Source organism: Lagopus muta, chromosome 11, assembly GCF_023343835.1.
Source record: "Lagopus muta isolate bLagMut1 chromosome 11, bLagMut1 primary, whole genome shotgun sequence".
NCBI classification, from domain to species: Eukaryota; Metazoa; Chordata; class Aves; order Galliformes; family Phasianidae; genus Lagopus; species Lagopus muta.
In genome coordinates, this window is record NC_064443.1 from 1,617,322 (window position 1) to 1,641,500 (window position 24,179).

General features: G+C 49.0%; 1 protein-coding gene across 1 annotated transcript; it reads left to right on the forward strand.

The window, feature by feature from the left end:
• Positions 1 to 113: 113 nt before the first annotated feature.
• On the forward strand, positions 114 to 23,590 carry NT5DC2 (5'-nucleotidase domain containing 2). The gene is made up of 14 exons (XM_048957692.1): positions 114 to 499; positions 3,564 to 3,748; positions 4,520 to 4,594; positions 6,233 to 6,288; positions 7,999 to 8,092; positions 12,146 to 12,274; positions 15,537 to 15,597; positions 16,225 to 16,327; positions 16,743 to 16,844; positions 17,865 to 17,946; positions 21,061 to 21,147; positions 22,041 to 22,181; positions 22,425 to 22,489; positions 23,242 to 23,590. Exons 1-14 carry the CDS (start codon positions 223 to 225, stop codon positions 23,501 to 23,503), a joined length of 1,719 nt encoding a protein of 572 aa, XP_048813649.1. The 5' UTR covers positions 114 to 222; the 3' UTR covers positions 23,504 to 23,590.
• Positions 23,591 to 24,179: the final 589 nt, after the last annotated feature.

A 24,179-nucleotide genomic window follows, 5' to 3' on the forward strand; every position in this document is an offset into this window, starting at 1 on the left:
CGCCGCCCACCCCGCCCCGCCCCTCCCGGCGCCGCCCCGGGGCTCTCGGTCGAGGCGGGGCGCGGCGGCCCAGGCCCGGCCCCCTGGCGCGGCGCGGCGGGGATTGGCCGCCCGTTCGGTGCCGCCGCCGCGGGCGGCCGGGGCTGGCTTCGTAGCGCGATCCGCGCCGCTTCGGCCCTGGCCGTGCCCCGAGGCCGCTCCGTCCGTCCGTCCGTCTGGGCCATGGCGGCGCTGGGCATCGCGGCGCTGCGGAGGGGCGGCGGTGCGGCTCCCCGGCTCCTCGCCGTCGCCGTGTCGTGCCAAGGCTGCCGCCCCAGGAGCGGCTCCGGCCCCGCGGACGGCGGCCACGGCCAGCCCCGGGAGCCGCTGCCCGGCGGCAGAGCGCGGCGCGGCGCCGAGCCCGGCCCCGCAGCGGGCGGCCAGCCAGCCCCGTCCGAGGGCGCCGACACCCGGAGCTACCTGTGGGCCAGGTACCACGAGATGAAGAAGCTGGTCTATGGTAAGGACCGGCCCTGCTCGCAGCCTTTGTCCGCGCTCTGCCCCGCCGCAGCGTGGCTCCGTGGCGGCGGGAACGTGGCCGTGCGCTCCGTCCGCCCCCTCCCGCCGCGGGGTCCCGGCCGGGAGGAAAGCCGTTCGTTTTGCCCCATGTGCACAACGGGACCGTGGGCTTTGGGGCTGCGGCGGGTGGATCTCAGCTGCGTTAAGATCCGTAATAACGTGAAACAATAACTTGTGCGCCGTAAGGGCAGGGAACTTTTTTCCTGCAGGTTTTTCGGCTCCTGGAGTTCCGAAGGGAAGCAGCGTGGACAGCTGGGAAGCGTCCCTTTGCCGTTAAATAGCTCTCTGTTCGCTTTCCTTCTCCAGCCCTTAGATAAACAAAAGCAGTCGGAGGGTCTGGAAGAGCCGTTTTGCGGTTCTGAGATGGGCAGCTTCTGTCACTGCCGCCTCCCCCGGCTCTGGCATAAAGCGTGAAGCCCTCGGTGAGCCTGGGAAGAGGAGTTGGCCGCAGGGTGTGCGCTCCAGCGTTACCTCCAGAGCTGGATGTGAAATGGGGATGGGTGAGGGTTGGAGAGGAGGCACAACTGGCCCACCTTGGTTTTTGTTGGTGGTGGGACAACGGGACTGAGTTGGGCCTTTGTTCTCTGTAAGAGTGGCGTTAAAGCAAACGGCTGTGGCTGTGCCATGGGCATCACCCATAAGGAATACATCCTCTGCTTCATGTGCTGCCTTCTCCCCTCTGCCCAAGGACAGGCACAGGTGTGTGTCGGAGGGGCCGTGCTGAGCGGGGCTATCAGTGTTTGTGTATCTGAGGTGTGGAGGAAGGCTGATAAGGCACTGTTTCTAACGAGTCTCCAGAATCCTGCAGTCTAGGAAATGCACAATCCTGAAACACAGCGGATCTGGAAAGCAAGTGAAGGTTTGGCTGTAAGGAAATGTGAATGTTCAATGTTTGCTCCCTAGAGCACGTTGCTACAATAGATACTTCTGGGGGAACTTTTGGAAGAACTTCCAGCTTCTTACCTCTGTGTGATGAGTGTGGCTCGGAGAGAGAAGCACTGAGTTGGGTGGTCACACAGTTCTCTTCACCCACAGTTCTCCCTTTGCTCACACTTCCCGGGTGCAGTGCTGAGTTAGCACTGCTGCCTCCTTCCTGATGAGTGCTTGGACAGAGAAGTTTGGATCGTAGCTCAGTTTTGACAGCTAATGCTATTTTTTTTTTTTTTTTTTTTTTTTTTTTTTTCTTGCTGTAACTTACTCAACCTGCCCAGCAACCCCTCTTTGCGGAGCAAAAAGCAAAAGCTGCTGTTCTTGTTGAAGAGGCATCCGCACTGGGCTCTGCTCAGCTGGTAGGAGCAGTGGTGCAGCAGCAGCGCTGTGGATGCAGTCTCTGCAGGATGCTGCACGTCGGTGTTGATGCTGTGCCAGCTGTGCAGCAGCAGCAGCTCTTCTTTCTCTCAGGGACTTGGAGACTGCCATGAGTTTGAGGCAGCGGGTGGCAGTGGGGATGGGAGGCCGTGGGTTTGTGTTGGTCGCAGCGGTGACAGAAAGCACAGCAAGGAGGGGAGCGTCTGTAAGGAACGTGCTGCTTGTGAGGCAATGATGAGAAAGCATTTTGGCTGGCATACACATCTTCCTTTGGCCTTTAGGAGGCCGGAGGGAACGCGCTGTGTAAGCTGGGGACAAAATGTCTGAGAGGAGAAGAGCTGCGTGGGGGAATGGGCAGCCATGCAGCACTGCCCCTGCTCTCAGCGTGGCGTGGCACAGCCACTGCTCTGCTTCTGACCTGCCTTCATCCCCTTGCCTTACAAAATCACACCAGCTCCTGTGCCTTTTATTGGCTGCATTTTTGCAGCTGGCTTTATTTATTTATTTTTAAATCTAAGCAAGCCTCACTTCTCCTATAAAAGGAGCATCGTGCTGCTCGGACTGTCAGAACGTGTTGTCCCAAACATCCTGAACGGTGAGTGTTGGTCTCTGTAGGGATATGGCAGCTGCAGCGGGGTGTGTTGGCTGTTACAATTCTCCTCCCTTTAGCAGAGGAAAGCAGGTCTGTGCTGCTTCTTTAGGTTGACACCTGCAAATGGAGACATCCACCGAAAACACCCTTTGTAAATTCTCTAATTGTTCCAGGCAAAGTCTTAACTGAGAATGGCTGATGGCACTCTGATAATAGATTCAGATGAGATAGCGAGAAAGTCTTAAGGAACTGACATGGGTTCTTGCTAAAAGCCATAAGAGAAGGTAGGAAGGGGAAAAAAGCGCTGCCTGCTGATGCTGGGTGGGATCAGGAAAACATCGATGCTTTTGCTATCGTTCCAAGAGAACATTACCTGTCCTTGTGTGGGGGGAAATGTCTCCTTCCTCCCCATTCCTCAGTGTGGATGTGATGAGGGATCCTGCTGTAGGAAGCGAGTCCTACTGCTCTTTCTTATCTTGCAAAGAGCAGCTCTCATGGAGTGGGAAGCATGGGCAGGGCCTGCTCCTGGCTCTGCTGGGCTCTCACAAGCAGCAGCCCTGTTCTGGAGTGACAAACCGCAGCAGCTGACCTGTTCCCACAGCTGTTTATCAGCAGGGCGCAGATTACTTCTTGCTATCAGCGTTACGCGCTCCCAGAGTGTGGGGTGTTTGGTGTTTGTTTTGTTTTAGGCTGTTTGTTTGTTTGTTGTTTATATAAATGTGTGTCTCTACATGCATAGTTGGTGCTCGTACACAGCTGTGTTCCATTTTGCTCCTAAAAAAGGAAATAAAGATGCCTGAGGGTGTCTGAAAGGCTGCTCTGTGGGGGCTGCCAGCCTCTGTGGGGAACAAATGCCCACAGGTCATTGGGGTGATGCAGGCACTCTGAGGAGGGGAGCTCTCCTGCTCGCCTTGCTCAGGAAGGGAGGGCTGTGTGCTTCCCTGCTGTGCTCTGCAGCCCTGCCGGTCGGTGAGCTGTGCTGGGCTGCACATCTGCTGCTTCAGACCAGCAGGCCTGCTTTGCTCTGTGTAGGCTGGCAGAAGACTTGAAATGGTGGTGGTCCTCTCGGTTTCTGTAATCTCTGCCCCCTTCTCTTCTCTCTCAGATCTCCTTCCACCAGGAGTCTGCAATCTCCTCAACCCAGCAGCTATCTATGCCAACAACGAGATCAGCCTGGGAGATGTTGAGATATATGGCTTTGACTACGACTACACATTAGCACAGTATTCTAACTTACTGCACTCCATGATTTTCAACACTGCCAGAGACATCCTCATAGAACAGTTCAAGGTAACGGTGCACTAAGGATTTCCCTTCAATTAATCATACTGATCTTTGCAGTGCCTCAGATGTGCTTGTCAAATGCAGCACTGTGCACATGTGGCACTGTTGTTTTTTTTTGTTTTTTGTTTTAATTATTAACATAAATTTCACATTTCAGCCTTTGATTGCAGAACATTTTGTCTGTATCTGGAATTAATTTCCTGTTGAACAATTTACCAAGCTCTACATTCCTGAGGTTTTGTAAATACGGACTGGGAACTTCAGTCTGGAAATAAAATGCTGTCTTTTTCCTGACTGTGGAAGTCATGCCTGCGGACTTCCAGCTTTGTGATGCACATCGTGGATAAGCACTGGGCCAGCAGTGAAGGGGTGCAGGACGTGGCAGTGCAGATCAGTGCGGGTGGATGCCTGGTAATGGGCCCCCTGTTTGCAGTAGGCTCTGTGCGTTTTCTTCCAGTCGTGTCTTCCTTTTTAGAGGGACCCTGCAGTGCCACTGCTCTGCCAGATGTGAGCACTGAATGGAGCTTACTGGGAGTCCACGCTGCCTGAACGGATCGGTTGGGGTTTTGTCAGTGTCCCTTAAACGAGAGCAGCAATCTGGGGGCTCCATTCATCTGCTTTTCTTTATTGAAGGGCAAAACAAAGTGCACGTGTCCCTCAGTTGGTTTATGCCTGGGGTGAGAGGACTGGTAGGCCTAAGCCAGCTCAGCAGGTGAAATGCTTTTGTTGATAATCAATGCCTGTGTCTCTTAAAAGTATTGCTGTCTGTTCTTCTAGTATCCGGAAGGGCTTGGGAAGTATGACTACATTCCAGGGTTTGCCATACGCGGACTTCACTATGATGTACAAAAGGTAAAGCTGTACAAAGTTCAACCTCCTGGGCTTTGTCTTTCATTGTGTTGTATTTTGAGTGGAAATACTTTCTGCCAATGCTTGCAGTAACATCGATCAGCAGACTATCAGTGAAATGCACAGACCAGCTGGCTTCCATTGCATAGATTCTTCTTGTTTACAAATTGCAGGGCTGAGATGTCCTTTGTGTTTGCGTAGCCTGCAGCAGAATGGGCCAGGCTAGCAAAAGGTCTTTGGTAAACAGCTTTGCCAATTTAAAAAGTTAGTTATTTCCACAAACTAATTAATTAAAAACTTAGCTTGTTTGCTTGATCATTACTATCTTTTAGGAGATTTAAATCCCGTGTCTCCAGCAAGTACTTTCCAGGAGCAGAGGAGTTATGTCTTTCCCTAATAATAGAAATGACTTGTCAGGAGAATGCTTTAGGAAGCCTTCCCCAACCCCCCAACCCGAATAATAGGACTGCCTGGAAAAAGATCCAAGCTACTTGAGATGCATGCTTCTTTGGAGTGCAGGCAAGCAGAGCACAAGCTTTAAACCTTTTCCAGTGCTTTGGACCCATTCCATGAAAGCCTGCTGCCTAGTGATGTCATCCGTGCAGCCAGGCAGTCAGGTGGGAGCAGTCTGTGAGAAACTCCATGTTTAAATCTGTGGCTGATGTGTGGGGAAACACAGTGGCAGCTGGCCTGGCCAAGCAAATTGCCCTTTCAGTAAGTACAGGGTGAGAACTGCCTTTTTTGGGGGGGATCAGAATTTGCAAAGCACATGAAGAACTGGGTAGTGCCTGTCTGAGTGAATGTTCAGGCAGGTTCACCTGCGATCCTCTGCCTGTGGGCACCACGCTGCTCCTGTGTGCTGTGTTGGTGGAACAGTGTGCCTGCGGGTTGTGAGTGCTCTGTGGAGTGGGTTATGTAGCACTGTAGGAGCAGGACAAGGGATTCAAAGCTGTGTCCTGATTTTATTTGCAGAACGGTGCTGGGTTGGAACGCTTTCTGTGTGCTGAGAACTTGAGTTATGCTTTCAGGACGATGGATGGGCAGGAGGTGACTCGTGAATGAGGCAGTATAGAAAGCTCCAAGAGAGCTCTGATGCTACAAGCCTGGTGTGCTTGTGAGCATCCCAGCTTACGTGTGTGTTGGGGAGGGGGACAAGTGGTGAAGGAGTGCATTCCTGTGTAAGGGGGATGACTGGATGCAGCTGTGCTCCAAGGCAGAGCTTGCCCCCTTAGTTCTGCTTCAGATAAATGAGATGAGAAATTGATCTCCAGAGCACACAAAGCCCCTTTGGAATGTGTGTGCTTCTGGAAGAGATAAGAGACTTTCTAAGTTACAGAAACATTGTCCTCTCCCTTTATCAGCTCCATCCCTGTCCACCTACTTGAGGGCATAGCAGGCAGTGGTGTTTTGGCTCACAGGAAGATGGGCCTTTGCCAGAGGGGCTTATAAAAAAAAAAATCACTCTTAGTGTTGCTAAGTGTGTGTAGAAGGGTGTAGCTTTAAATACATAGATGTGGGATATTTGCATTGAATTCTGTTTTCTAAACATAATTTGTTTAGAGTTTGAAACTTAAACATGGTTTCAATGTATACCTGCTGAGTTCTTATGGTAAATATCTGTCCTTCATTCCCTTCTCACAGAGTCTTCTGATGAAGATCGATGCTTTCCATTATGTCCAGCTCGGGACAGCATATAGGTCTGTCAGTTCTGAACATTGTTTTCTAAATGCCTTTATATGCAGGTTGCTGTGTCTGAGTAACCACAATGCATGGTATACGGGCTTTTTTTCCCTTTGAGCAGAGCACAGTCTTGTCTGGCTTATCCTGTTTCCACTTGCTTCAGGTGCTTACAAGGCATATAATTGCAGGGAGCTTTTTTTCTCAAGGATTTCAAGCCAAGTGTGTGGGAGGACCTGGAGCTTTTTGTAATACTTAATGATCCATCTGATCACGTCTTTGTGTGATCTGAGCTGCAGCCACGGCGTGCCTGTGCTCACACATGAGTAAACAGCACGCTCAGGGAAGGCCTCCAGCACACGTGGTCCACGTTTGTGCCTATGTGTTCCAAGCAGCAGCACATCCCAGCTGCAGTATGCCTTGGCTTGTCACAGAGCTGAGAGGAGCGTGGTCTGGACGTGCAAATAAACTCAAAGCAGTGTCACTAATGTAATGATTCATCCGAATCTGGGCCTAGTGGGAGGCTGAGGTTGCCCTGTTTTTCCTTCTCTTCCACTGTTCTCTGAGTGTTGCGTTGCTGTAAGTGGCCAAACTGAGAGGAAAGGCATAAAGGGATTGCTTCCACGTGCTGTGTCCAGAAAGGCACGAGGCTGGAAACTGAGAGAAGGCCCAGCAGCAGTGCAGAGTGGGACTGGTGCATCAGAAGTAGCAGTGCTTAGATGTCTACAGCAGTGCTGCCGTAAATCTGTGTTGAATTTACTGAGCGTGGAAACCACTGGTTGCTATTTGAACTCTGCCCTTTTGCTGTTATGCTTCAATTACAGAAAATACTCTTAAGAATATTAAGAAGGGAATTTCATAACTAGAGAGAATTGGCTTCTTTGAGTGTTTTTGTTTGAGGGGGAGGGGATTGGTACTGCCACATGTTTTACTGTAGTTTTATAAAGAGATTTTTAGGAAAAAACCCCACATTTAAGTGTTATTTCATAGTGTTCTTCTTGTAAGTATCCCTTGCATCTTTTTCCTAAACTGCCCTTTGCTTTTGAGGAAAACTTAGGCAACTTCTAGTTTCTTAGAGGTTGTACATTGATAGAATATGTAAGGAGAAATAGAAAGTCACTGACTGCTTGAGTAAACAGCCATCACAAATTGTGCAAGAGGCAAAGCCTCTGGCAGCCAGAAAATCTGTCCAGGTACAGCTTGTAGCCCTGGCTGTGGTTACAGTATTTTGGGGCAAGAAGAACGATCCCTGTTGAATATTCTGTTAGCAAAGGGCTGGCTTTGCTCAGGAAAACTGAATGGGGTGGAAATCCCATTTCAGAAAGCTCTTTCCCTCCACCTTCTCATTTAGTGGTGATAAATGTCATGGAAGCAACCTTTCCAAAGCTAGATTCCTGGTGCTGCTGAGAGTTGGGTGATGGGGGCTGTTGGATGGAGCAGTCCCACAGCAGACTGATGGCATGTGGAGGGAAAACCTCTGTCTGAACTCTGCTGGAATGTGGATAAAGCCCCTCAATTAAGTTAAAGGAACAGGCAAGGTATTTGAAAAATGTCAGGGTAAGGTTTTATGTGAATCCAAAGGATCGTGTTCCTGTCAGGCTTGCTTTTGTGCAAGAAAAATGTGTGAGTCTTACAAACCAGCCTCTCTGTCTCTGCTTCCCTTTCTCTGCAGTTTGTAGCTCTGTGCAGACTGGTGATTATTGACACACTGTTTGCTGGTTTTTGTCCAGGGGGCTCAAACCAGTGCCTGATGAAGAGGTAATCGAACTCTATGGAGGTACGCAGCACATCCCCTTGTATCAGATGAGCGACTTCTACGGCAAGGTATTGTAAGCTCTGTTAGTGGATAGGAAAACTCATTGTGTGAGCATATAAATGACCCCAGCCTCCCTTGGACTCAGGGAGCTGCAGTGTGTGTTTTTGTTCCAGTGGGAATTCGCCCCAGAGGTTATTTAGCAGTTTAACATGTGAAAGCCATCTGCAAAGCATTTCTGAACACCGGGGCTATTGGCCTGGAGCTGAATGGCTCTGGGGACTGATAGGAAGATGTTCCCTTCTTGTTCTTTTGCCAAATCCTGCTCCCGAGCCACCAGGGCATGCTGCAGGGATGGTGTTTGCAGTGGGGGAAGGGCCGTGTGGTGTCTATAGCAGCAGGGTGGCTGCAGTGTGGTCTGATTTGGTATAGGGTTTTCCTTTTTCTTTGTGAAAGGGATCCCTGCTACAAGCCTTCAGACCTCTTCAGTGACTTGTCTGTAGGGTTGGCATCTGTGATTGTTGTCTTTCAGGGGCAGAAAATCATACTGTCGCAGTAAAAGACTGAAGTAACGCCCATAGGATCTGTAGAGATCCTTTGGTTGCCTGAACTAGAGGAAGTTAGGAGAGAGATTTTCTTCCACAAATGCCTGATGTGGTTCTGTGGGCTAGCAGGGCCATTCACATCCCTTTCCCCCCAGGCTTGCTTTGTTTCTTGACCTTTGTTAGTTCAGTGGCCTACAGGGAAGCTGGAAGAAGAGCAGGCTTCCTCTGCTAAATACCCCTCTGAGTCTGCAGTCTGAAGCCTCCAGTAATGCCACTGTTTGATTTCTCTCTCTTGGGAGCAATTAATCTGAGCAGTTGCATTCTGGATGAGTATATTCTGTTTATAGCTCAGCGTTGTTTCCAGTTTTGAAATATAATCTCTCTGTTTAGGATTTGATATCTGTGCATAAAGTGCACCCAGTTCTCCTCCTGCCATACCGCCCTCCTCACTCCTGGCAAACTGGGATGATTTAACCCTTCTTTTTAAATAGCCACAAGCGTGCAGTCTGCTTCAAGCTGTGAGCTTTTGCAGGACCAGGTGCCTTTCTGTGCTTTGCAGGTACCACAGCAGTTATGCGTTGTCTTTGGTCCTGTAGTTTGTGCTTGGCACTCACACTGTGCTTCCACAAGTGGTCATTCCAAAAGGGGTTCAGGTTAGAGCGAGACCTGGAGTGCAAGAGCTGACTGTCATGTGCATCTCTGAGGCATTGTTCACATCGGGACAATGCCATCCCAATTGCTGTCATAGCTTGCTGGTTTGGTCATTCCCGTCACTAGAGTTGGAAGGGAACCTTGCAGGTCGTCTCGTCCAAATCCCTTGCAATGAACAGGGACACCTACGGGTAGATTAGGTTGCTCAGAGCCAAGTCCAGCCTGACCTTGAATTTCTCCATGGACAAGGTAGACACTGCTTCTCTGGACAACCTCTGCCAGTGCTTCACCACCTTTATTTAAATAAAACCAAACCAAAACAACCCCTCCCGAAAAAAAAACCACCTTTTTTCCTTATACCCAATCTAAATCTCCCCTCCTTAGTTTGAAACCATTTCCCCTTTTCCTGTCACAACAGTCCCAGCTGAAGAGTCTGTTCCCTTCTTTCTTACAGCCCCTTTGGGTACTGACAGGCCGCTCTCAGCTCTCCCCACAGCCTTCTCTTCTCCACCTGCACAGCCCCAGCTCTCAGCCTGTCCTCGTAGGGAGGTGCTCCATCCCTTGGGTCATTTGTGGTCCTCCTCTGGACATACTCCAACAGACCCACATCTCTCCTGTACTCCCCATCTGGACACAGCACTCCAGGTGAGGTGTCCCAGCACAGAGGGGCAGGATCAGCTCCCTGCCCTGCTGGCTGTGCTGCTTTGGATGCAGCCCAAGATACGGTTGGCTTTCTGGGCTGTGAGGGCACAGCGCAGCCTCACGTCCAGCTGCCATCCAACAGCACCCCAGGTCCTTTTCAGCAGAGCTGTGCTCCATCCTTACATCTCTCCCAGCTCGTACTGACAGTGGGGGTTGCCCACGCCCCAGGTGCCAGACCTTGCACTTGGACTTGTTGAACCTCATGAAGTTCACCTGGGCCTGCTGCTCAAGGAACAGCTGCAAAGTCAGAGATGAGAGACAGCAGGCATAAGACAAATCGTACTGATGTAACTGAAGCATGGTAGTATTCTCCATTAAGGCTTTTCTTGATCCTCTGTTGGCAGGAGCATGTGGATAGGTGTTGGCATCACAACAGCTGCAGTAGGTAGGAACAGATCTTACCTAGGATCAGGCAGTGCAGCCTTTTACAGGCAGGACTAGTGTTAGTTAGCAATTAAGAAAGGTAGGGAACTTGTGAGCGTGGAAAAAGTGTACATGACAGTCTTTCTAAACCTGTGGTGCAGTTTTCATCTTGAATTATGTCAGTTTTTTTTCTGATATAATGAGGCCATGGCTGCTAAAAGGAACCTTGCAGGGCAATGACTACAATTAACTACAAGGTAGTTTGCAGTTAACGTTGAATGTTTAAATGTCTCATCTAAGCTTCAGGTCTTCAGAGGTGGGGCAGGTAATTGCTGTGCTGAGTTCTGCTAAATCCTGTACTTAGTGATTTGAATAGGAACTGCCTGTGTGCATCTCTCCTGCTTCTCTCCCAGAATCCCTTAACAGTTATGGGGAATGTTTGGGGAAAAGTTGTGATAGATATGAAATGTTGATGAAGGAATGGCATCAGGCTGTGCTGGGGAGATTCAGGTTGGATAATAGGAAAAAATTCTTCTCCAAAAGAGTGGTTGGGCATTGGAATGGGCTGCCCAGGGAGGTGGGGGAGTCACCATCCCTGGAGGTGCTTAAGGAGAGCATTGATGAAGTAACTGGGGCATGGTTTAGTGGCCTTGGGTGATGGCTTGGTTGGACTAGATGATCTTAGAGGTCTTTTCCAACCTTAATGATTCTGTGATTGGACTTTATGATCTTTCCACCCTAAACAATTCTGTGAAGGAGAAAAAAAAAAAAAGGAAAAAAAGATGGGGGCTATTTTCAGGAAATCTTGTTTTTCCTGCTAGGATAAATGTTCCTTTAGTAAAACCACATCCAAGTGGACAAAAATCTGCTGAAAGGGTTCAGCAAATATTGTTTAGTAGCACTACTGTGCAATACGTAGCCCAGACCAAAGGGGGTCTGCTCCTGCTGTAGGTCAGCTTGTCCTGTGCTGGATAGATGGGAATTGTGTTTTCCTCAGCATGCCATCATAGCTTTTGGTCCCAGCAAAATGGTTTTTGTTGTTTCTTTGCCCTTCTGCATGTTCTGCCTTGCCCCCAGTTTGTGTTGCCTCAGTGATGCCTTCAGATCGTGCAGCACCAGTGCTGGCTGTCTTACCATGGCTGGTATGGACTGCATGGAAGGTGCTGTGGGTGTTGCATCCTGATGAGAAGGGTCATGTGTTTGGCACGAGGCAGCACGCTCCCTCTCACAACTCCACTTTGAGTCCCTTCTGTGATCTCTTGGAGGCTGCTTTCATGTCTGTCTTTCACACAGCTCTAAAAAATGCCTTCTGACGTGGGCTGGTGTTACTCCAGAGAGCTGTGACTGCAGCCATCAGCCATGGGTTGCTCAAAGCTCACATGCGCAGGCATGCTGTGACTGGGTTGCCAGGCACCTCTGGCAGCTGAGTTCATTGAGTAGACTGCTTCCAAATTGCTTTTCACATACAAGATCTTAATAGGTGTTCCCTTGGCAGATCTGGCATTTTGGTGACAATGATAAAACTGGTTTCAGTTTACTGGTGAGACTCAGTAGAGTCTTCTGCTTTGTTGTATGGGGTGGCTGATCTCTCTGGAGCCAAACTTGGCTGTTGATCTGCTGATAGGTGTATGGTTGATCTGCTATGGGAATAACAAACGTATGGGAGAGCTGCAGCCCTATCAAGGTGAGTTACTGGCTCAGGATGAAATTGTTTGTTTTGCCTACGTGCTTTTGTTGTCCCTTCCAAATGGTACTGGGTGATAAGTTTCTTTTTTTGGATTTGCATTTTCTTTTTTTCTTTCTGAAACGTTTTTTTGTTCAATACATTTCTGTATTTTATTTTTTTTTAATTTTGCTTTCTAGGGTCCTTCACTTAAACAGTTTATGGACATCTTCTCTCTTCCTGAAATGACGCTGCTCTCTTCAGTCATCGATTACTTCATAACTCATGGCATTGAGTTTGACCAGGTCCATCTTTACAAGGATATATCTGTAAGTGAAATGTCAGCAGCCCCATAGCTCATACCACATCAGAGCTGCAAGCTCTTTTGCCTGTGAGCTTTGCAGTTCCCAAACCAAAGGGCCATCAGTGAGTAGTCCAGTATGACTGTTACTGCCACTTTAGAGCTTTCTAGAACATGTTAGGCCAGTGATTGCACTACAGAGTGGGTGTTGTTGTATATATATCTTTAGTGGAAGCGTTTAGGCCAGTGAGGTTGAAGGTTCTCTGGGAAATATGCTATAAAGCTCAGTAAACGTTTTCTAGCTCTGCAAACTGGTAAGCTCTGTCTTTCTGTTAACATCTTATTTTTCACAGAGGCTTGATCTGATCACATAGTTTACTTTAGACAGGGGTTGTCTTGAAAGTCCTGCTCTGAAAATCCACCCCTTCACTTTGCATCTGCAGGGCAGGCTGATCCTCTTGGGGATGTTTCTCTGTGCATGCCTGGGACTTCTTTCAAGAGCTGGTTAGCCCAAGGTGCTGGTTGTGCCCACCAACTTCACTCTGAGTGTTTGAAAAGTCTATGTAAGATTATCACCACTGCTGGGGGATACCATTTGACTTCTTGGTTAATGCTGCAGATGAGGTGCGAGTGCTTGAAATTGCTGTCCTAGGTGGCATTTGTTGACAGATGATGTGTAGCCCCTGGTAGTCAAGCCTCATTTTGTGCTTTTCTCCACAGAGAAATGGTTTGGGGTTTGTACCTTGCGGGAATGTTATGTTCATCCTCTGGCAGCAGCCTGTACATACACTGTACAGCCTTCTTGTGAGGGAAATGCTGCATCTGTGCTGCTGCTTCTGTGATAAGGATCCACCTTGTCAGCTTTGCTGCAGCCAAGGATTGCTGCCTGCGTTCTGACCTGCTGTTGGTGCTTGATAAGAGCAGGCCTGCCAGCTCCCCACAAGACCTGAACAGTTTTTGATTGTGGAGTGGGGAAAATGAAAAGAGGGAGCACAGCTGACTCCAGAGGTCTTCTATCAAGTGTGTCTTCTGAGCCTTCTCTTGAGGTCAGAAGTGATTTGTTTCTAGCTGAAAAGCAGGCGGGTGGTTGCCACAGCCTGATACAAACTGATACAGGCTGTGTGCTCAAGCCCTCAAAACTCCCAAGTAGTAACCCTGGCAATTTGCATCCTTTGCTGAAGGATGTGGTTGTTCCTGAAGGAGTGACTGAGATAGGCAGAGAAGTGAGACGCAACAGAAAATCTGTGCCAATGCCTGAAATTTTTACTGAAAAGATGGCAGCTGATTTGTACTCATACCAGAGCAGCTTTTTTTTCCTTTTTTGTACAGTGACAATAAACATTTTTGCAAAATGAATCCCCCTGCAGTGCAAGCACAAATAAATGATTTGTTGACGTGAGCACAGAGACCTTTCCATGCCTGCACAGACAGATGTCCAAGCCTCATCTGCTACTGTATCTCAGGCTTGCAGTGAGTTAAAACATGTCTGAACCTGATACTCTGCTGTATTTCTTGGTGGTGACCCTAATTGCAGCCTGGTGTGTTTGGGAGGGAGCACCAGAGACACTGAGTCAAAAGTGCAGTCCCTAAGGCAGCGGTGAAGGCTGAAGCAGATGTGTCAGTTTGTGCTCCTGACGTTTACCAGTTTGGCTCCTTCGTCTTGGAGAGTGAGAAAGCTTTCCTTGGAAGGAATTTTTAAGTCCTGCAGAAAATGCACAGCTCTTCCCTTGCTCCTTTTGACATTGCTGTTGGGATGGGGAGGAGTGACTTGGAATCTCTTTCTGCTCTGCAAATGTGGTTTTGACGCAAATGCCAGGCGTTGCTTGCTTTTAATGCCAGTGCTGGTCAAGATGAAGTTGTTTTCTTGTTAGTGCTCTCACTTTATAGCTCAATAGGGCAGTCTCTTGGGGAATTAGATGTGTCCACTGCTGCCCTTTTGCAATTGAGATCCAGATGGTGAAAGGAGACTCCTCAAACTTTACTTTGAAGAGGTGCCTCCTCCACTTTCATTGTCCCCCACCTAAGCTGTAAACTCAGGTTCTCTCCCAGGTTTGAAGGTAATTAATTTTAGGCTGACTAGCAAGTTTCACCTGCATGGCAGTGAGACTGAAGTGACTGTATGGTGTTGTGTGCACGTGTCCCCCCAGCAGTGGCAGTGGTGAGTGTGGCCATGCAGTCTGAAATCCCAGAGGAGTTGCACATAGTGCAGCAGTGATTTAAGTGTCCTGGAGAAAGGCAGCCTTCGTTTACTAATCCAAATTGTCATGGATGAAAATAGTACCTTTAAACATGCACAAACACTGCTAAATATGTTTGGAAATGGCCATGTGTATTTGGCATGTGTCATTGGATGGAGACTAGTGAGAAATCTTAGTTGGGTGTGTCCAGAAATGCATTGCATCTTGGCCTCTTGCCTGGAAAATAGAGGATATTTGGATACTCTTAACAACATTGTTTTAGCTTGCTTTCCTTTTGAAAATTGGGCAGCTCTGTTTTGGCAAACAAGCAAACCCAACCCACCATCACTCCTATAGGATGCTTCTGTGCCCAATGCCTACCTGGGGCCCTAAACTGAAGCCTTGTGGAACCTCATCAGTGACTGTTCACAAGCCTGATGGAACCCCGTTTACTGTAACCCTTTGAGCCTGATCTGCCAGTCAATTATTCACCCATCATGTTATTGTTTTGTCTAGCTGCATGCTGAGCATCTTGTCCAGAAGGGTACTGTGAGAGACAGTACCAAAAGTCCAAAAAGATTTCATCAGCTGACTTCCCTTGGTTGGTTAGGTGGGTAACCTTATCATAAAAGGAAGTTGAGTTTGTTAAGCAGGACTGTTCCCTTGTCAGCCTGTGTTGGCTGTGACCAGTGACTCTGTTTTCAAGTGTTTTCCAGTAATTCCCAACCAAATCTCCATAATTTTGCTGGTCACTGAGATGACACTGATAAACCTGTAATCATCAGGGCTTTCTTTCTTGCCCTTCCTGAAAACTGGGCAACATTCTCCAGTTTTCAGGTGACTGAAACCTCCCCAGGTTCCCAAGATCTGTTCCCAAATGGGAAGTTTCTCTCTTTATTATGTCAGCTTTACTATACTCACTGTGTTCTTTTCACCATGTGAGTAAGCCTTACTCAGCAAGATCCTCTACGCTGATACCAAGCAGTAAGTCTTCATTCAGCAAGAAGGCAGGGAGTGTCATTAGTGTTTTCCTCCTCGATGGTGGCAACAGGCTGGGAAGCAGGAATGCCATTCATTAAACTGAAACTTTTTTTCCCCTATCCCTTTCTTCAGGATGCCATTAGAGATGTGCACGTGAAAGGAGTGATGTACAAATGGATTGAAAAAGATATGGGTGAGTTGAGCAGAGCTCTGCTGCAAAATCTGTTTTTGTGTCCTGTGCTACGTGGCATTCTGCAAAAATTGCTGCATAGGTCCTACACGAAGTCTTGGCTGTGGCATGCCTAAAGGCAGCCAAGGGTTAGAATGGCATTAGGGACCAGGTGATATTTAGGGTCTGATGGAGGATCTTGTTCTAATGGAGGAAACAGCTACATCATTGCTTTTGTGTCTGTTTTCCTTCTGCCTTTAAGTAAGGGTTGGCAGTTCCTGCATAGTGTGAACATTGCAGAGGCACTGCCTGGGAAGGCTGAGGAGGCTTCCTTCCATTCATAATGGAAAGAAGCTCTTAATATGATCATGGAGCAGCTATGACTTTCTATTTGGGATCAGCCCTCTTTCTTGCCAGCCTTTTCAGTTCCTCAGGCTCTTTCGTTCCTCCAGATGGGATTGATGAGGATGAGGAAGGCCATTTTATCACCATAGTGGTTCACTACCTGTCCTGTCTGAGATGGATCCAACTTGGTCCTTTTGCCATCCCTGTTGGTTTAGGGGTCAGGTTTGATTCTGTTTGATTTTAAAGAAATGTGTTCATGATTTCTGTCAGCGTTTCTTGATTGTTGTCTGTTTTGTTCCAATTTAGAGCAGTATATTCTGCACGGTGATGAAATCTACGCTGTCCTGAACAGACTGGTAAACCACAAGAAGAAACTCTTCCTCATTACAAACAGTCCCTTTAGCTTTGTGTGAGTACCATTAGTACATATCCAAGCTAGAGAGCTTTGTGGCTGTAGTGATGAGAGGCCACTGTGGGGACCAGCTGTGAACATGGCACCCTGCTGCTCTTTCTACACCATGGGCTTTCACTTCTCCAAGAAGCTAGGAGGCTGTGTCTGGCCACAGTGTTATTACAGAGCTGCCACTTTGAATTGCTTCTTTGGATTTAGAGAAGGAATCTCTGAACTAGAGAAGGGTGGGATGCCTGGAATTGGTCAAAGTGTTACATCAGCCCTGCCTGCAATCAGGCAGCCTTGTGAGACTCTGGAAAATATTGTGCTTTCTTCTTTGTTGCTGAAATGAGGGTAGTTTCAGGACAGACCATTGGGAAGATGTAGCATTGGGTGAAAACAGTCTGTTAAGTTTGCTGTTTCTTTCTCCCAGGGACAAAGGAATGAAACACATGGTTGGCAAGAACTGGCGGGATTTATTCGACATGGTCATTGTGCAAGCTGACAAACCCAACTTCTTCACTGACCGGCGAAAGTAGGTGCCCCAGTGCACTGCTGTAGTGTTGTGTGGGGGCCCCAGGTTTTATGCCCTGCTGTCTGGAGTGCACAGCTTCTCCTACCCTCCTGAAGAGCAGTTTATGGTTTTCTGTGTGTAACTTAAATCCACTGTGCCACTAACCTTCCAGTGCTGTCTCAGGTACTTTCTGAGGCTTTTGTCTTGATCAACAAAAAAAACCAACCAATCTGGGAATAAGTATCTTATGGGTAATGCCAACAGAAAGCGTGTTCCTAAAATTAGCTACCTTAAACCTCCAGAGTTATTTCATGGCCTGGGCTTAACTTAGATTTTGGAGGTATTAGTGTGCTTCAATCTTTAGAAAGAAAAGTGAAGTGGAATGGTATGTATGACAGCTGGCTGTTTCTTGGCAGTAGGTCTTGAGAGAGTGCCAACATAATTCCCTTTCCTGTTCCTGAAAGCAAGTATCTGTGGTTTTAGTTACTGAGTATGATGGTGTTTTGTAACTGGTAGCTCTGGAAACCTTGGTACGTGGCAGCTGGGTTTTGTGATCAGATAGGAGATGTCAAGGGACCAGACGACAGGCAGACCGCTGTGCTTGCTTTGCATTTTTGTTTGTTGGTTTGGGGAACTTGTGCCTGCTTTGTTGCCTCTGTTTGTGACTGATCAAGGATATATTCTATATTCAGCCCTCTAGGGAGTCCACTGTTCTTTCCTCTTCCTTCCCCCACCCCCCAGACCACTCCAGCATAACTGGGAGTAAATCTGTATACTGAGCTGACTTGATGACATTTCTCTCCACTGGATGTGGGTGAAGTGTCATAAGGATGTGGACTGGAGCTGTAATGACCTGGGTCTTTTGGAGATAAAAATGTATGACTGCATGGTGCCTGAGGGGCTTTCACATAATGAGCCAGTGAAATGAACAGGGTTCTGACATATGGAAATGAGTTTTCTGATCTGAATGTTGTAGTTGCTGGGCAACAGTCACTAAAAATCAAAAGAAATTGAATTTTCTCCCTTTGTTTTTTTTTCTAGACCTTTTAGAAAACTGGATGATAATGGCTCACTGCAATGGGACAAAATAAACCAGCTGGAGAAAGGAAAGATCTACAAAGAGGTAAAGTGACCTGGGTGCATAAGGGAGATGAAAGGAGTCTAAAATGCTGGGGACTTACAGTACACCTGCACACTGGAAAAGCCTGGAGATAGAAGACTTCTGTCTCAGGCAGAGTGGATGCTTTGATAGATAATTGTGGGTGTTTAGAAAGTGAAAAATGGATCCTTGAAAAGAGCATCTGTAATGGAGGTAGAGAGCAATTGCAAGGAGGCATGCCCTAGGCTCTGTGTGCTGTGGTGGCTGGTGGCAGCCAGGCTTGTCTTCTGGCCATGTGCAGAGAGCTCTCACTTGGCCAGTATGACACTGCTCCCCTAAATGTTTTCATTTGGCACCCTGTGGAGCTCTCATTAGGATTTGCAAGCTTCTGTAAAGTCTTTCAGATGTGTGTGTTAGGATCAAGGGTGGTCTTGTACATCAGAAAGCCCTGCCAAGGTCCGCTGTGCCTGTTAGCATATGGTAAACCAGCCTCTGAGCTGTGGGAGATGGTCCATGCCACCTGTAGAAGAGGCTGTGTTCTTGGCAACTGCAGCTTGTTACAGTTGCAGGAGGCAGAGCTGAAACAAGGTGTGACAGCTGCCTGGTGAGAAAACCAGTCTGCATCTCTGAAACCATTTCCTATGCAGCTCCACGTGCGGGTGATGCTGCAGAATGGCATATAGTTGGAGGGATGTATTTCACCCAGCCCAACTGGAGGGAGGGAGGGTCCCCAGGGCAGGAGCAGGGCTTTCTGCTCAGGAGGATCTGTGCTGAGTTCGCTCTTCCAGGCTGAGATTTTCCCCACTGCTGTCCAGTCTGTGTGAAAAGTGGGAAGTAGGGGAACCTGCCCTGCACGTGTAGCTTTTCTGATGTCCCAGTCCTGAAAACCTTTGCCCTTAAGGGGGTCCTAAGAGTGTGATTGTCCAGAACTGCCTGCAGTCTGATGTTTCTGCAGAGCTATCCCACATCTCACTCCAAGTTGTTTGCCACAAGATTGGGAAAGATGGCATGAAGCTGTCTGGCTTAGTTGTGTTGTTGCCTCAGTCTATTTTGGCTGCACTTTGCTAAAAAACCTTCAGTTTTATAGAAACAGCAAAGACTGCTTAGCACTTTTTGGAAAGGACGATCTTCCTAAGTGAGGAGAGGTTTCACATTCAGGTGGTTCATAGAGGAGGAAAAAGGTGATCAGAAAGGGTCCAAAGCCTGGCTCTTCCCTTCCCAAAAGATGGGGTTTCCAAAGGGTGGGCCCTGGTAAACTTGCTGCCTTGTGGTGTTCTTGCAGCTGGTCTGTCCCCTGAGATAAAGTGGCCTCTGTCATTAGGACCGTTTGTTCCTGGTTTTGTGAGCTGTTGGATCCCACGGGAAGAATATGTTAGTGAGATTGCAGTCAAGTAGCTGTGCCCTGACCTGCAGTGGAAAAGTTGGTTGTGTCCTGGTTCAGAAGCCTCTGGCCTGTACAGTGGGGCTGTCAAAGCACTGTGCTGCTGCACTCTGCCAGGAGCTTGGAGCTGGGGACATGCAAGCGGAGCCCATAGGAAGTCTTTTTCCTGTGGGCAAGTTTTCTCAGTTGGTTAGCAGCTCCTTCAGAAGAAGAGCAGCTCGGGCATGCTGAGTTTAATTCTGCTCTTGATCACCTACATCTTGTGGCCACAGATTGCTGAACCAAATGAGTGCTGCACTGGGGAAAGGAAAAGATGAGAGAAGAAAGTGGGGTGTGGGGGTCCTCTCTTGTCCCATTGGAGAGTCCCTCTCCCCCATCACATTAATCTCACTGTGGGGATTGTTGCCTAAGTGTGGTTCTTGGGATGTAACAGTGTATTATGGCGGTAGTCCATCCCATCTCCAGCATTTATGGTTTCTCTCACAGCATGCTTCTTCCTGGCAAGTGTCCCTCACCATGGATCTTGCTGTGCCAGCACACTGCTGCAGGCTCCTGAGGTGGTTCGCTGCTGTATGGCAGTTGTGTGATCTTAAGGACTAGTAATTCTGCACTAGGAAGTTCAAATGATGGCCCTCCAATCCTGCCTATTGTCTGTCTCCTTTCTGAAAAACATGGACTTTTCTGCTTGTGGCTCCTCCAAGCTCCTTCTCCAGGTCTGTGAGTTGAGGAGAGGAAGTCCCAGAAATGCAGAGGCCTGCCAGCCTTCACTCAGCAGTGAACAGTAGGCATGCTGCCTGGCAGCAGAGATGGGCACGGGCTGGAGGTATTGCTGCTGAGCAGCCTGCAGGTTGGTGTGGCTGCTGGTGCTGGCACATCAGTCTGCTGGCACTGATGGGGCCTTTTGCTTTCCTAGTGGGTTTTGTTTCCGTTGTGACTCATGTGGAAAACTTGTGTGGAGATGGGAATCCCTAAAGTCTCCTCTGTGTGCTGGCAGGATGTTTGGAAAGCATTGAAAGCAGCTTTAGCTGGTGCTTTGTGGGTTGGTTTGTTTTCACTTAGCTGTGAGGCTGCCCAAGCTGCTTGGCTTCGTGGGTGGGGGAAGCAATTGCTGTGAACGCCTGGGTTTATGTGCTTCGGTTGAGATGGCAGTCGGTGATCTGAGAACAGCCTCAAGTGCTCCTTTCTGACATCCTCGCTTGCTCATCTTGCCTCCTAGTCGTCCTCTGAGGTGGAATCTTTGTCTTCTGAGCCCAGGGCACTTTGTCTGCCTTCTGTCCACCATTCAGCTTTTCTCATCTCTAAGCTTCTTCTCGTCTAATTCTCTTTTTGTCTCATTCTCTTTTTGTCGTTGTCTCTTCTTTTTTCATCTTTTTATTCCTATCTCTAAGCTTCCTTTGTTGTCCATGCGTTCTTTTTGACTTGCTGTGCCCTAGGGCACAGGACTTCCTGACTTGCTTAATGGGGTATGAAGAGCTTCTAGCTTTTTCTGCAGCCTAAGGAAGGCCAAGAGTTGTACAGGGAGTTGTCACATGGGAAGTGGAAGTGAGGTAAGACAGAGAAGGATGGAAGCCTTTGAATTGGGATGGTGGATGAGTGATGAGGTTAACATCTCCTGAGAGTGCTCACATCTGCATGCCATGGTACAGTGACACATCCAGCTGTGTTGACAGTGCTGGTGAGGTGGCTGCCCCGTTCCACACACTGAGGATGAAGATGTCTGGCCTGTACTCACTTTCCCGTTCTCCTTTTACCTGCAGGGTAATCTCTTTGATTTTCTGAGGCTGACAGGTTGGCGTGGATCCAAGGTGCTCTACTTTGGTGACCATCTGTACAGTGATCTTGCGGTGAGTAAAAAGCTGTGCGTGCTGCTTCTGTGTTTCCCATAGCAGGACTTTGAGTGATGAGCACTGTGGTGCATCAGGAGGATCTGTCTGTGTCCAGGCTGAGCATTTTGGGCAGTTCAGTCATCCAGGAGCTGCGTGTGGCCAGACTTCTGCACGTCTGGCATCACGGTGTATTTCAGAGTGAATCCCTGCTGCTGCTCTACAAGCCCAAATTGTCCCACAGTGCCTAAAGCTGCTTTGGGGAGGGGGGAAGCCCAAAAGCAGATGATAGCAAGGTTGGAACATGCTTGTTAGAGTGCTGCTGAAGTGAGGAGTGAAGCAGAGCAACCTGGTTACCTCCTGTGGTAACCAGAGAGCATCAGAGAGGCAGTGCTGTGGTCCTGTTGAAGGAGGAGGTGGTGCTGTGGCTGCTGAAGGACAGGAAATGGCTGAGGAGGGAATGCAGCAAGGCGGCAGTAAGCTGGTATGACTTGTGGTCGTGTTGGTCTGTAAAGCAGGGCCCTGCTCTGAGCATTCAGGTCTCAGCATACTTGCTTGGTGCTCTGTAGGCTGTGGCTTTTGGGATGCTTCCTGGACATAACATCCCATTCTGCTGTCACGCAGAAGGAAGCAGTGCAGAAAGGGCACCTGAGGTACTTTCTGCCAGTGAAGAATGACTGCTGGTCTGTGAACTTGAGAGCAGTTCATGTGGAGCTCACATTTCTAGATGCTTCTTGTAGCTGGTCCTGGTGGCTGGGAGATAGGAGTTACAGTGTGACCCAGAACGGACTGTGAGGATGGCTGTCCCCTGAGGATCTGCAATGGGAACAGACCACTTTCCAAGAAAATGGGATTGTGTTTGGCTTTCAGTCTTCATGTTGAACTCACAGTTGTTTTTTCACCCTGACCTCCAGGACCTCATGCTGCGTCACGGCTGGAGGACTGGAGCCATAGTCCCTGAACTGGAGACAGAGATTCGGATCATAAACACAGAGCAGTACATGCACTCCCTGACCTGGCAGCAGGCTCTGACGGGGCTGTTGGAAAGGATGCAGGTAAAGAGCTCCTGTCTGAGCAGGGTATGTAACATGCCTTCTTCCGAGTCTGAGACTTAGGACTGGTGTAGGAATCAGAGGATATCATAATTTTCCCATGTTCTGAAAATCTTATTCTCCTCAAATAAAGTTGCATGGGCCTCGCAGATTTGTGAGTTATGTGAAACCCCTGAGGGTGTTGGAGGGGCTGGAGGGGTGGCTTACAGGGCTGATGTGACCTGGCAGTTGCTGTTGTCTCTGCAGATGTATCAGGATGCGGAGTCAAAGCAAGTACTGCTGGAATGGATGAAGGAGCGGCAGGAGATCAGGTCAGTGCATTGCTATGCTTGCTTATGGGCTCTCGGGGGCTCTCAGATCTGCACTGAGCCTATTTGGTAACCTGTTTTGTGGAAGGTGTTGCTGCAGCTCTTGGCTTACGGCCCTCCCTGCTGCCTCGTGTCTGTGTTGGGCTGCAGCAGTGCAGTCCTGCAGCAGGAGAGGTTGGACAGCATGAACGCAGGCTGGGAAAGGGGTGGTGGTGGTGTCAGCCTGTGCCAGAAGGGCCTGTGGGCTGGCTGCTGTGACTCCTGGCACTGCAGGCACTGCAAGTGGGTCCCCACCTCTAGCAGGAATAGCTGGAAGGAAGGCAGTGCGGTGAATGCTCCTTGTGGTCTCAGTGCACAAGGGAGGTCTTCCTCAGGCCTCAGTGGGAGGCTGATCCCAAAATATCCTGTGGGAATGGAAGGCCTGGGGTTGCAAAACTTTGGGGAGGAACCTGGGGTCACACCACTGGACCTGGGAGGTCTGCTGTGAGCTGGAAAGGTGTGGATTCTTATCTGAGTTGGCAAAATTCATATTGGGCCCAAGAGGGCTTTGCCTGCTGGGGCCTCTGTTGTTTTGCAGTAATTGCCAAACTGCCACTTGCTAAATTCTGATGAGCATAGCTGCTGTGAGAGTCTTCTGGGAAGCCTGGGAGGCTGAGCGCCTGGAGTGCAGATGGCACTCACAGTGGCTCTCACTGGGCAGAGATTGAGCCTGAGAAGTGCCTTTGTCCTACAGAGCTCCATTTTTTTCCCCTCAGGTCGCTGACAAAGAACCTATTCAACCCCCAGTTTGGAAGCATCTTCCGCACCTTCCACAACCCCACGTACTTCTCACGCCGGCTGGTGCGGTTCTCTGATATCTACATGGCATCCATCAGTTGCCTGCTGAACTACGATGTCAATTTCACCTTCTACCCACGGCGCACCCCGCTGCAGCATGAGGCCCCACTCTGGATGGATCAGCTCTGCACAGGCTGCATGAAAACCCCCTTCCTGGAGGAGATGGTGCACATTCGGTGAAAGGCCAGCTATTCCAGCCAACTGAGTGAGTCTGTACGTGTGGCCAGCAGCACCTCTGTGTACCACTAAAGGATGTTTGACACTTGTGTTCAGGTGTAGATCGTGTGTTTGCTGCTCCCTGCTTTATGCCTAGAGAGGCACAGAAGCGGAGTCCTGAGCTGCTGGGGCACAGGGAGCAGAACCTGTGTGAGCTGTGACTAGTGCTGGCTGCACGAGCTGTCCTTGGGGAGAAGGACTGGCAGTGCCAGGTGCTTGCTGCTGGGGGCAGGGAGTAGAAAGGGACAGTGCTGCCTCCTGCAGAGGAGGAAAGGTGATGAACGTAGAATCATAGAATTGCTCAGTTTGGAAAAGACCTTCAAGGTAATCAAGTCCAACCTCAGCCTAACCCTACTACCCCAACTCCAACAAGCCTCTGCTAAATTATGTTCCTGAGCACTATGTTCAAATGGTTTTTAAACACAGCCAGGGATGGTGACTCAATCTCCTCCCTGGGGAGCCCGTTCCAGTGCTTAACAACCCTTTCTGTAAATAAGTGTTTCCCCAAACGTACCATTATAAGCAAAATAAAACAACCTCCCCTAGAGCAACTTGAGGCCATTTCCCCTTGTCCTGTCACCAGTGAGAAGAGACCAACCCTGCTCTCACTGCAACCACCTTTCAGATACTGGAGGAGAGC

What these genes read in the sequence shown, in the direction of transcription:
- NT5DC2 (XM_048957692.1), top strand. Translation starts at nt 223, where the DNA reads ATGGCGGCGCTGGGCATCGCGGCGCTGCGGAGGGGCGGCGGTGCGGCT. An exon ending in CAGCTCGGGACAGCATATAG is followed by an intron (nt 6,289 to 7,998) that starts GTCTGTCAGTTC and finishes GTTTTTGTCCAG; the next exon opens with GGGGCTCAAACCAGTGCCTG. An exon ending in ATCTGTACAGTGATCTTGCG is followed by an intron (nt 21,148 to 22,040) that starts GTGAGTAAAAAG and finishes CCTGACCTCCAG; the next exon opens with GACCTCATGCTGCGTCACGG.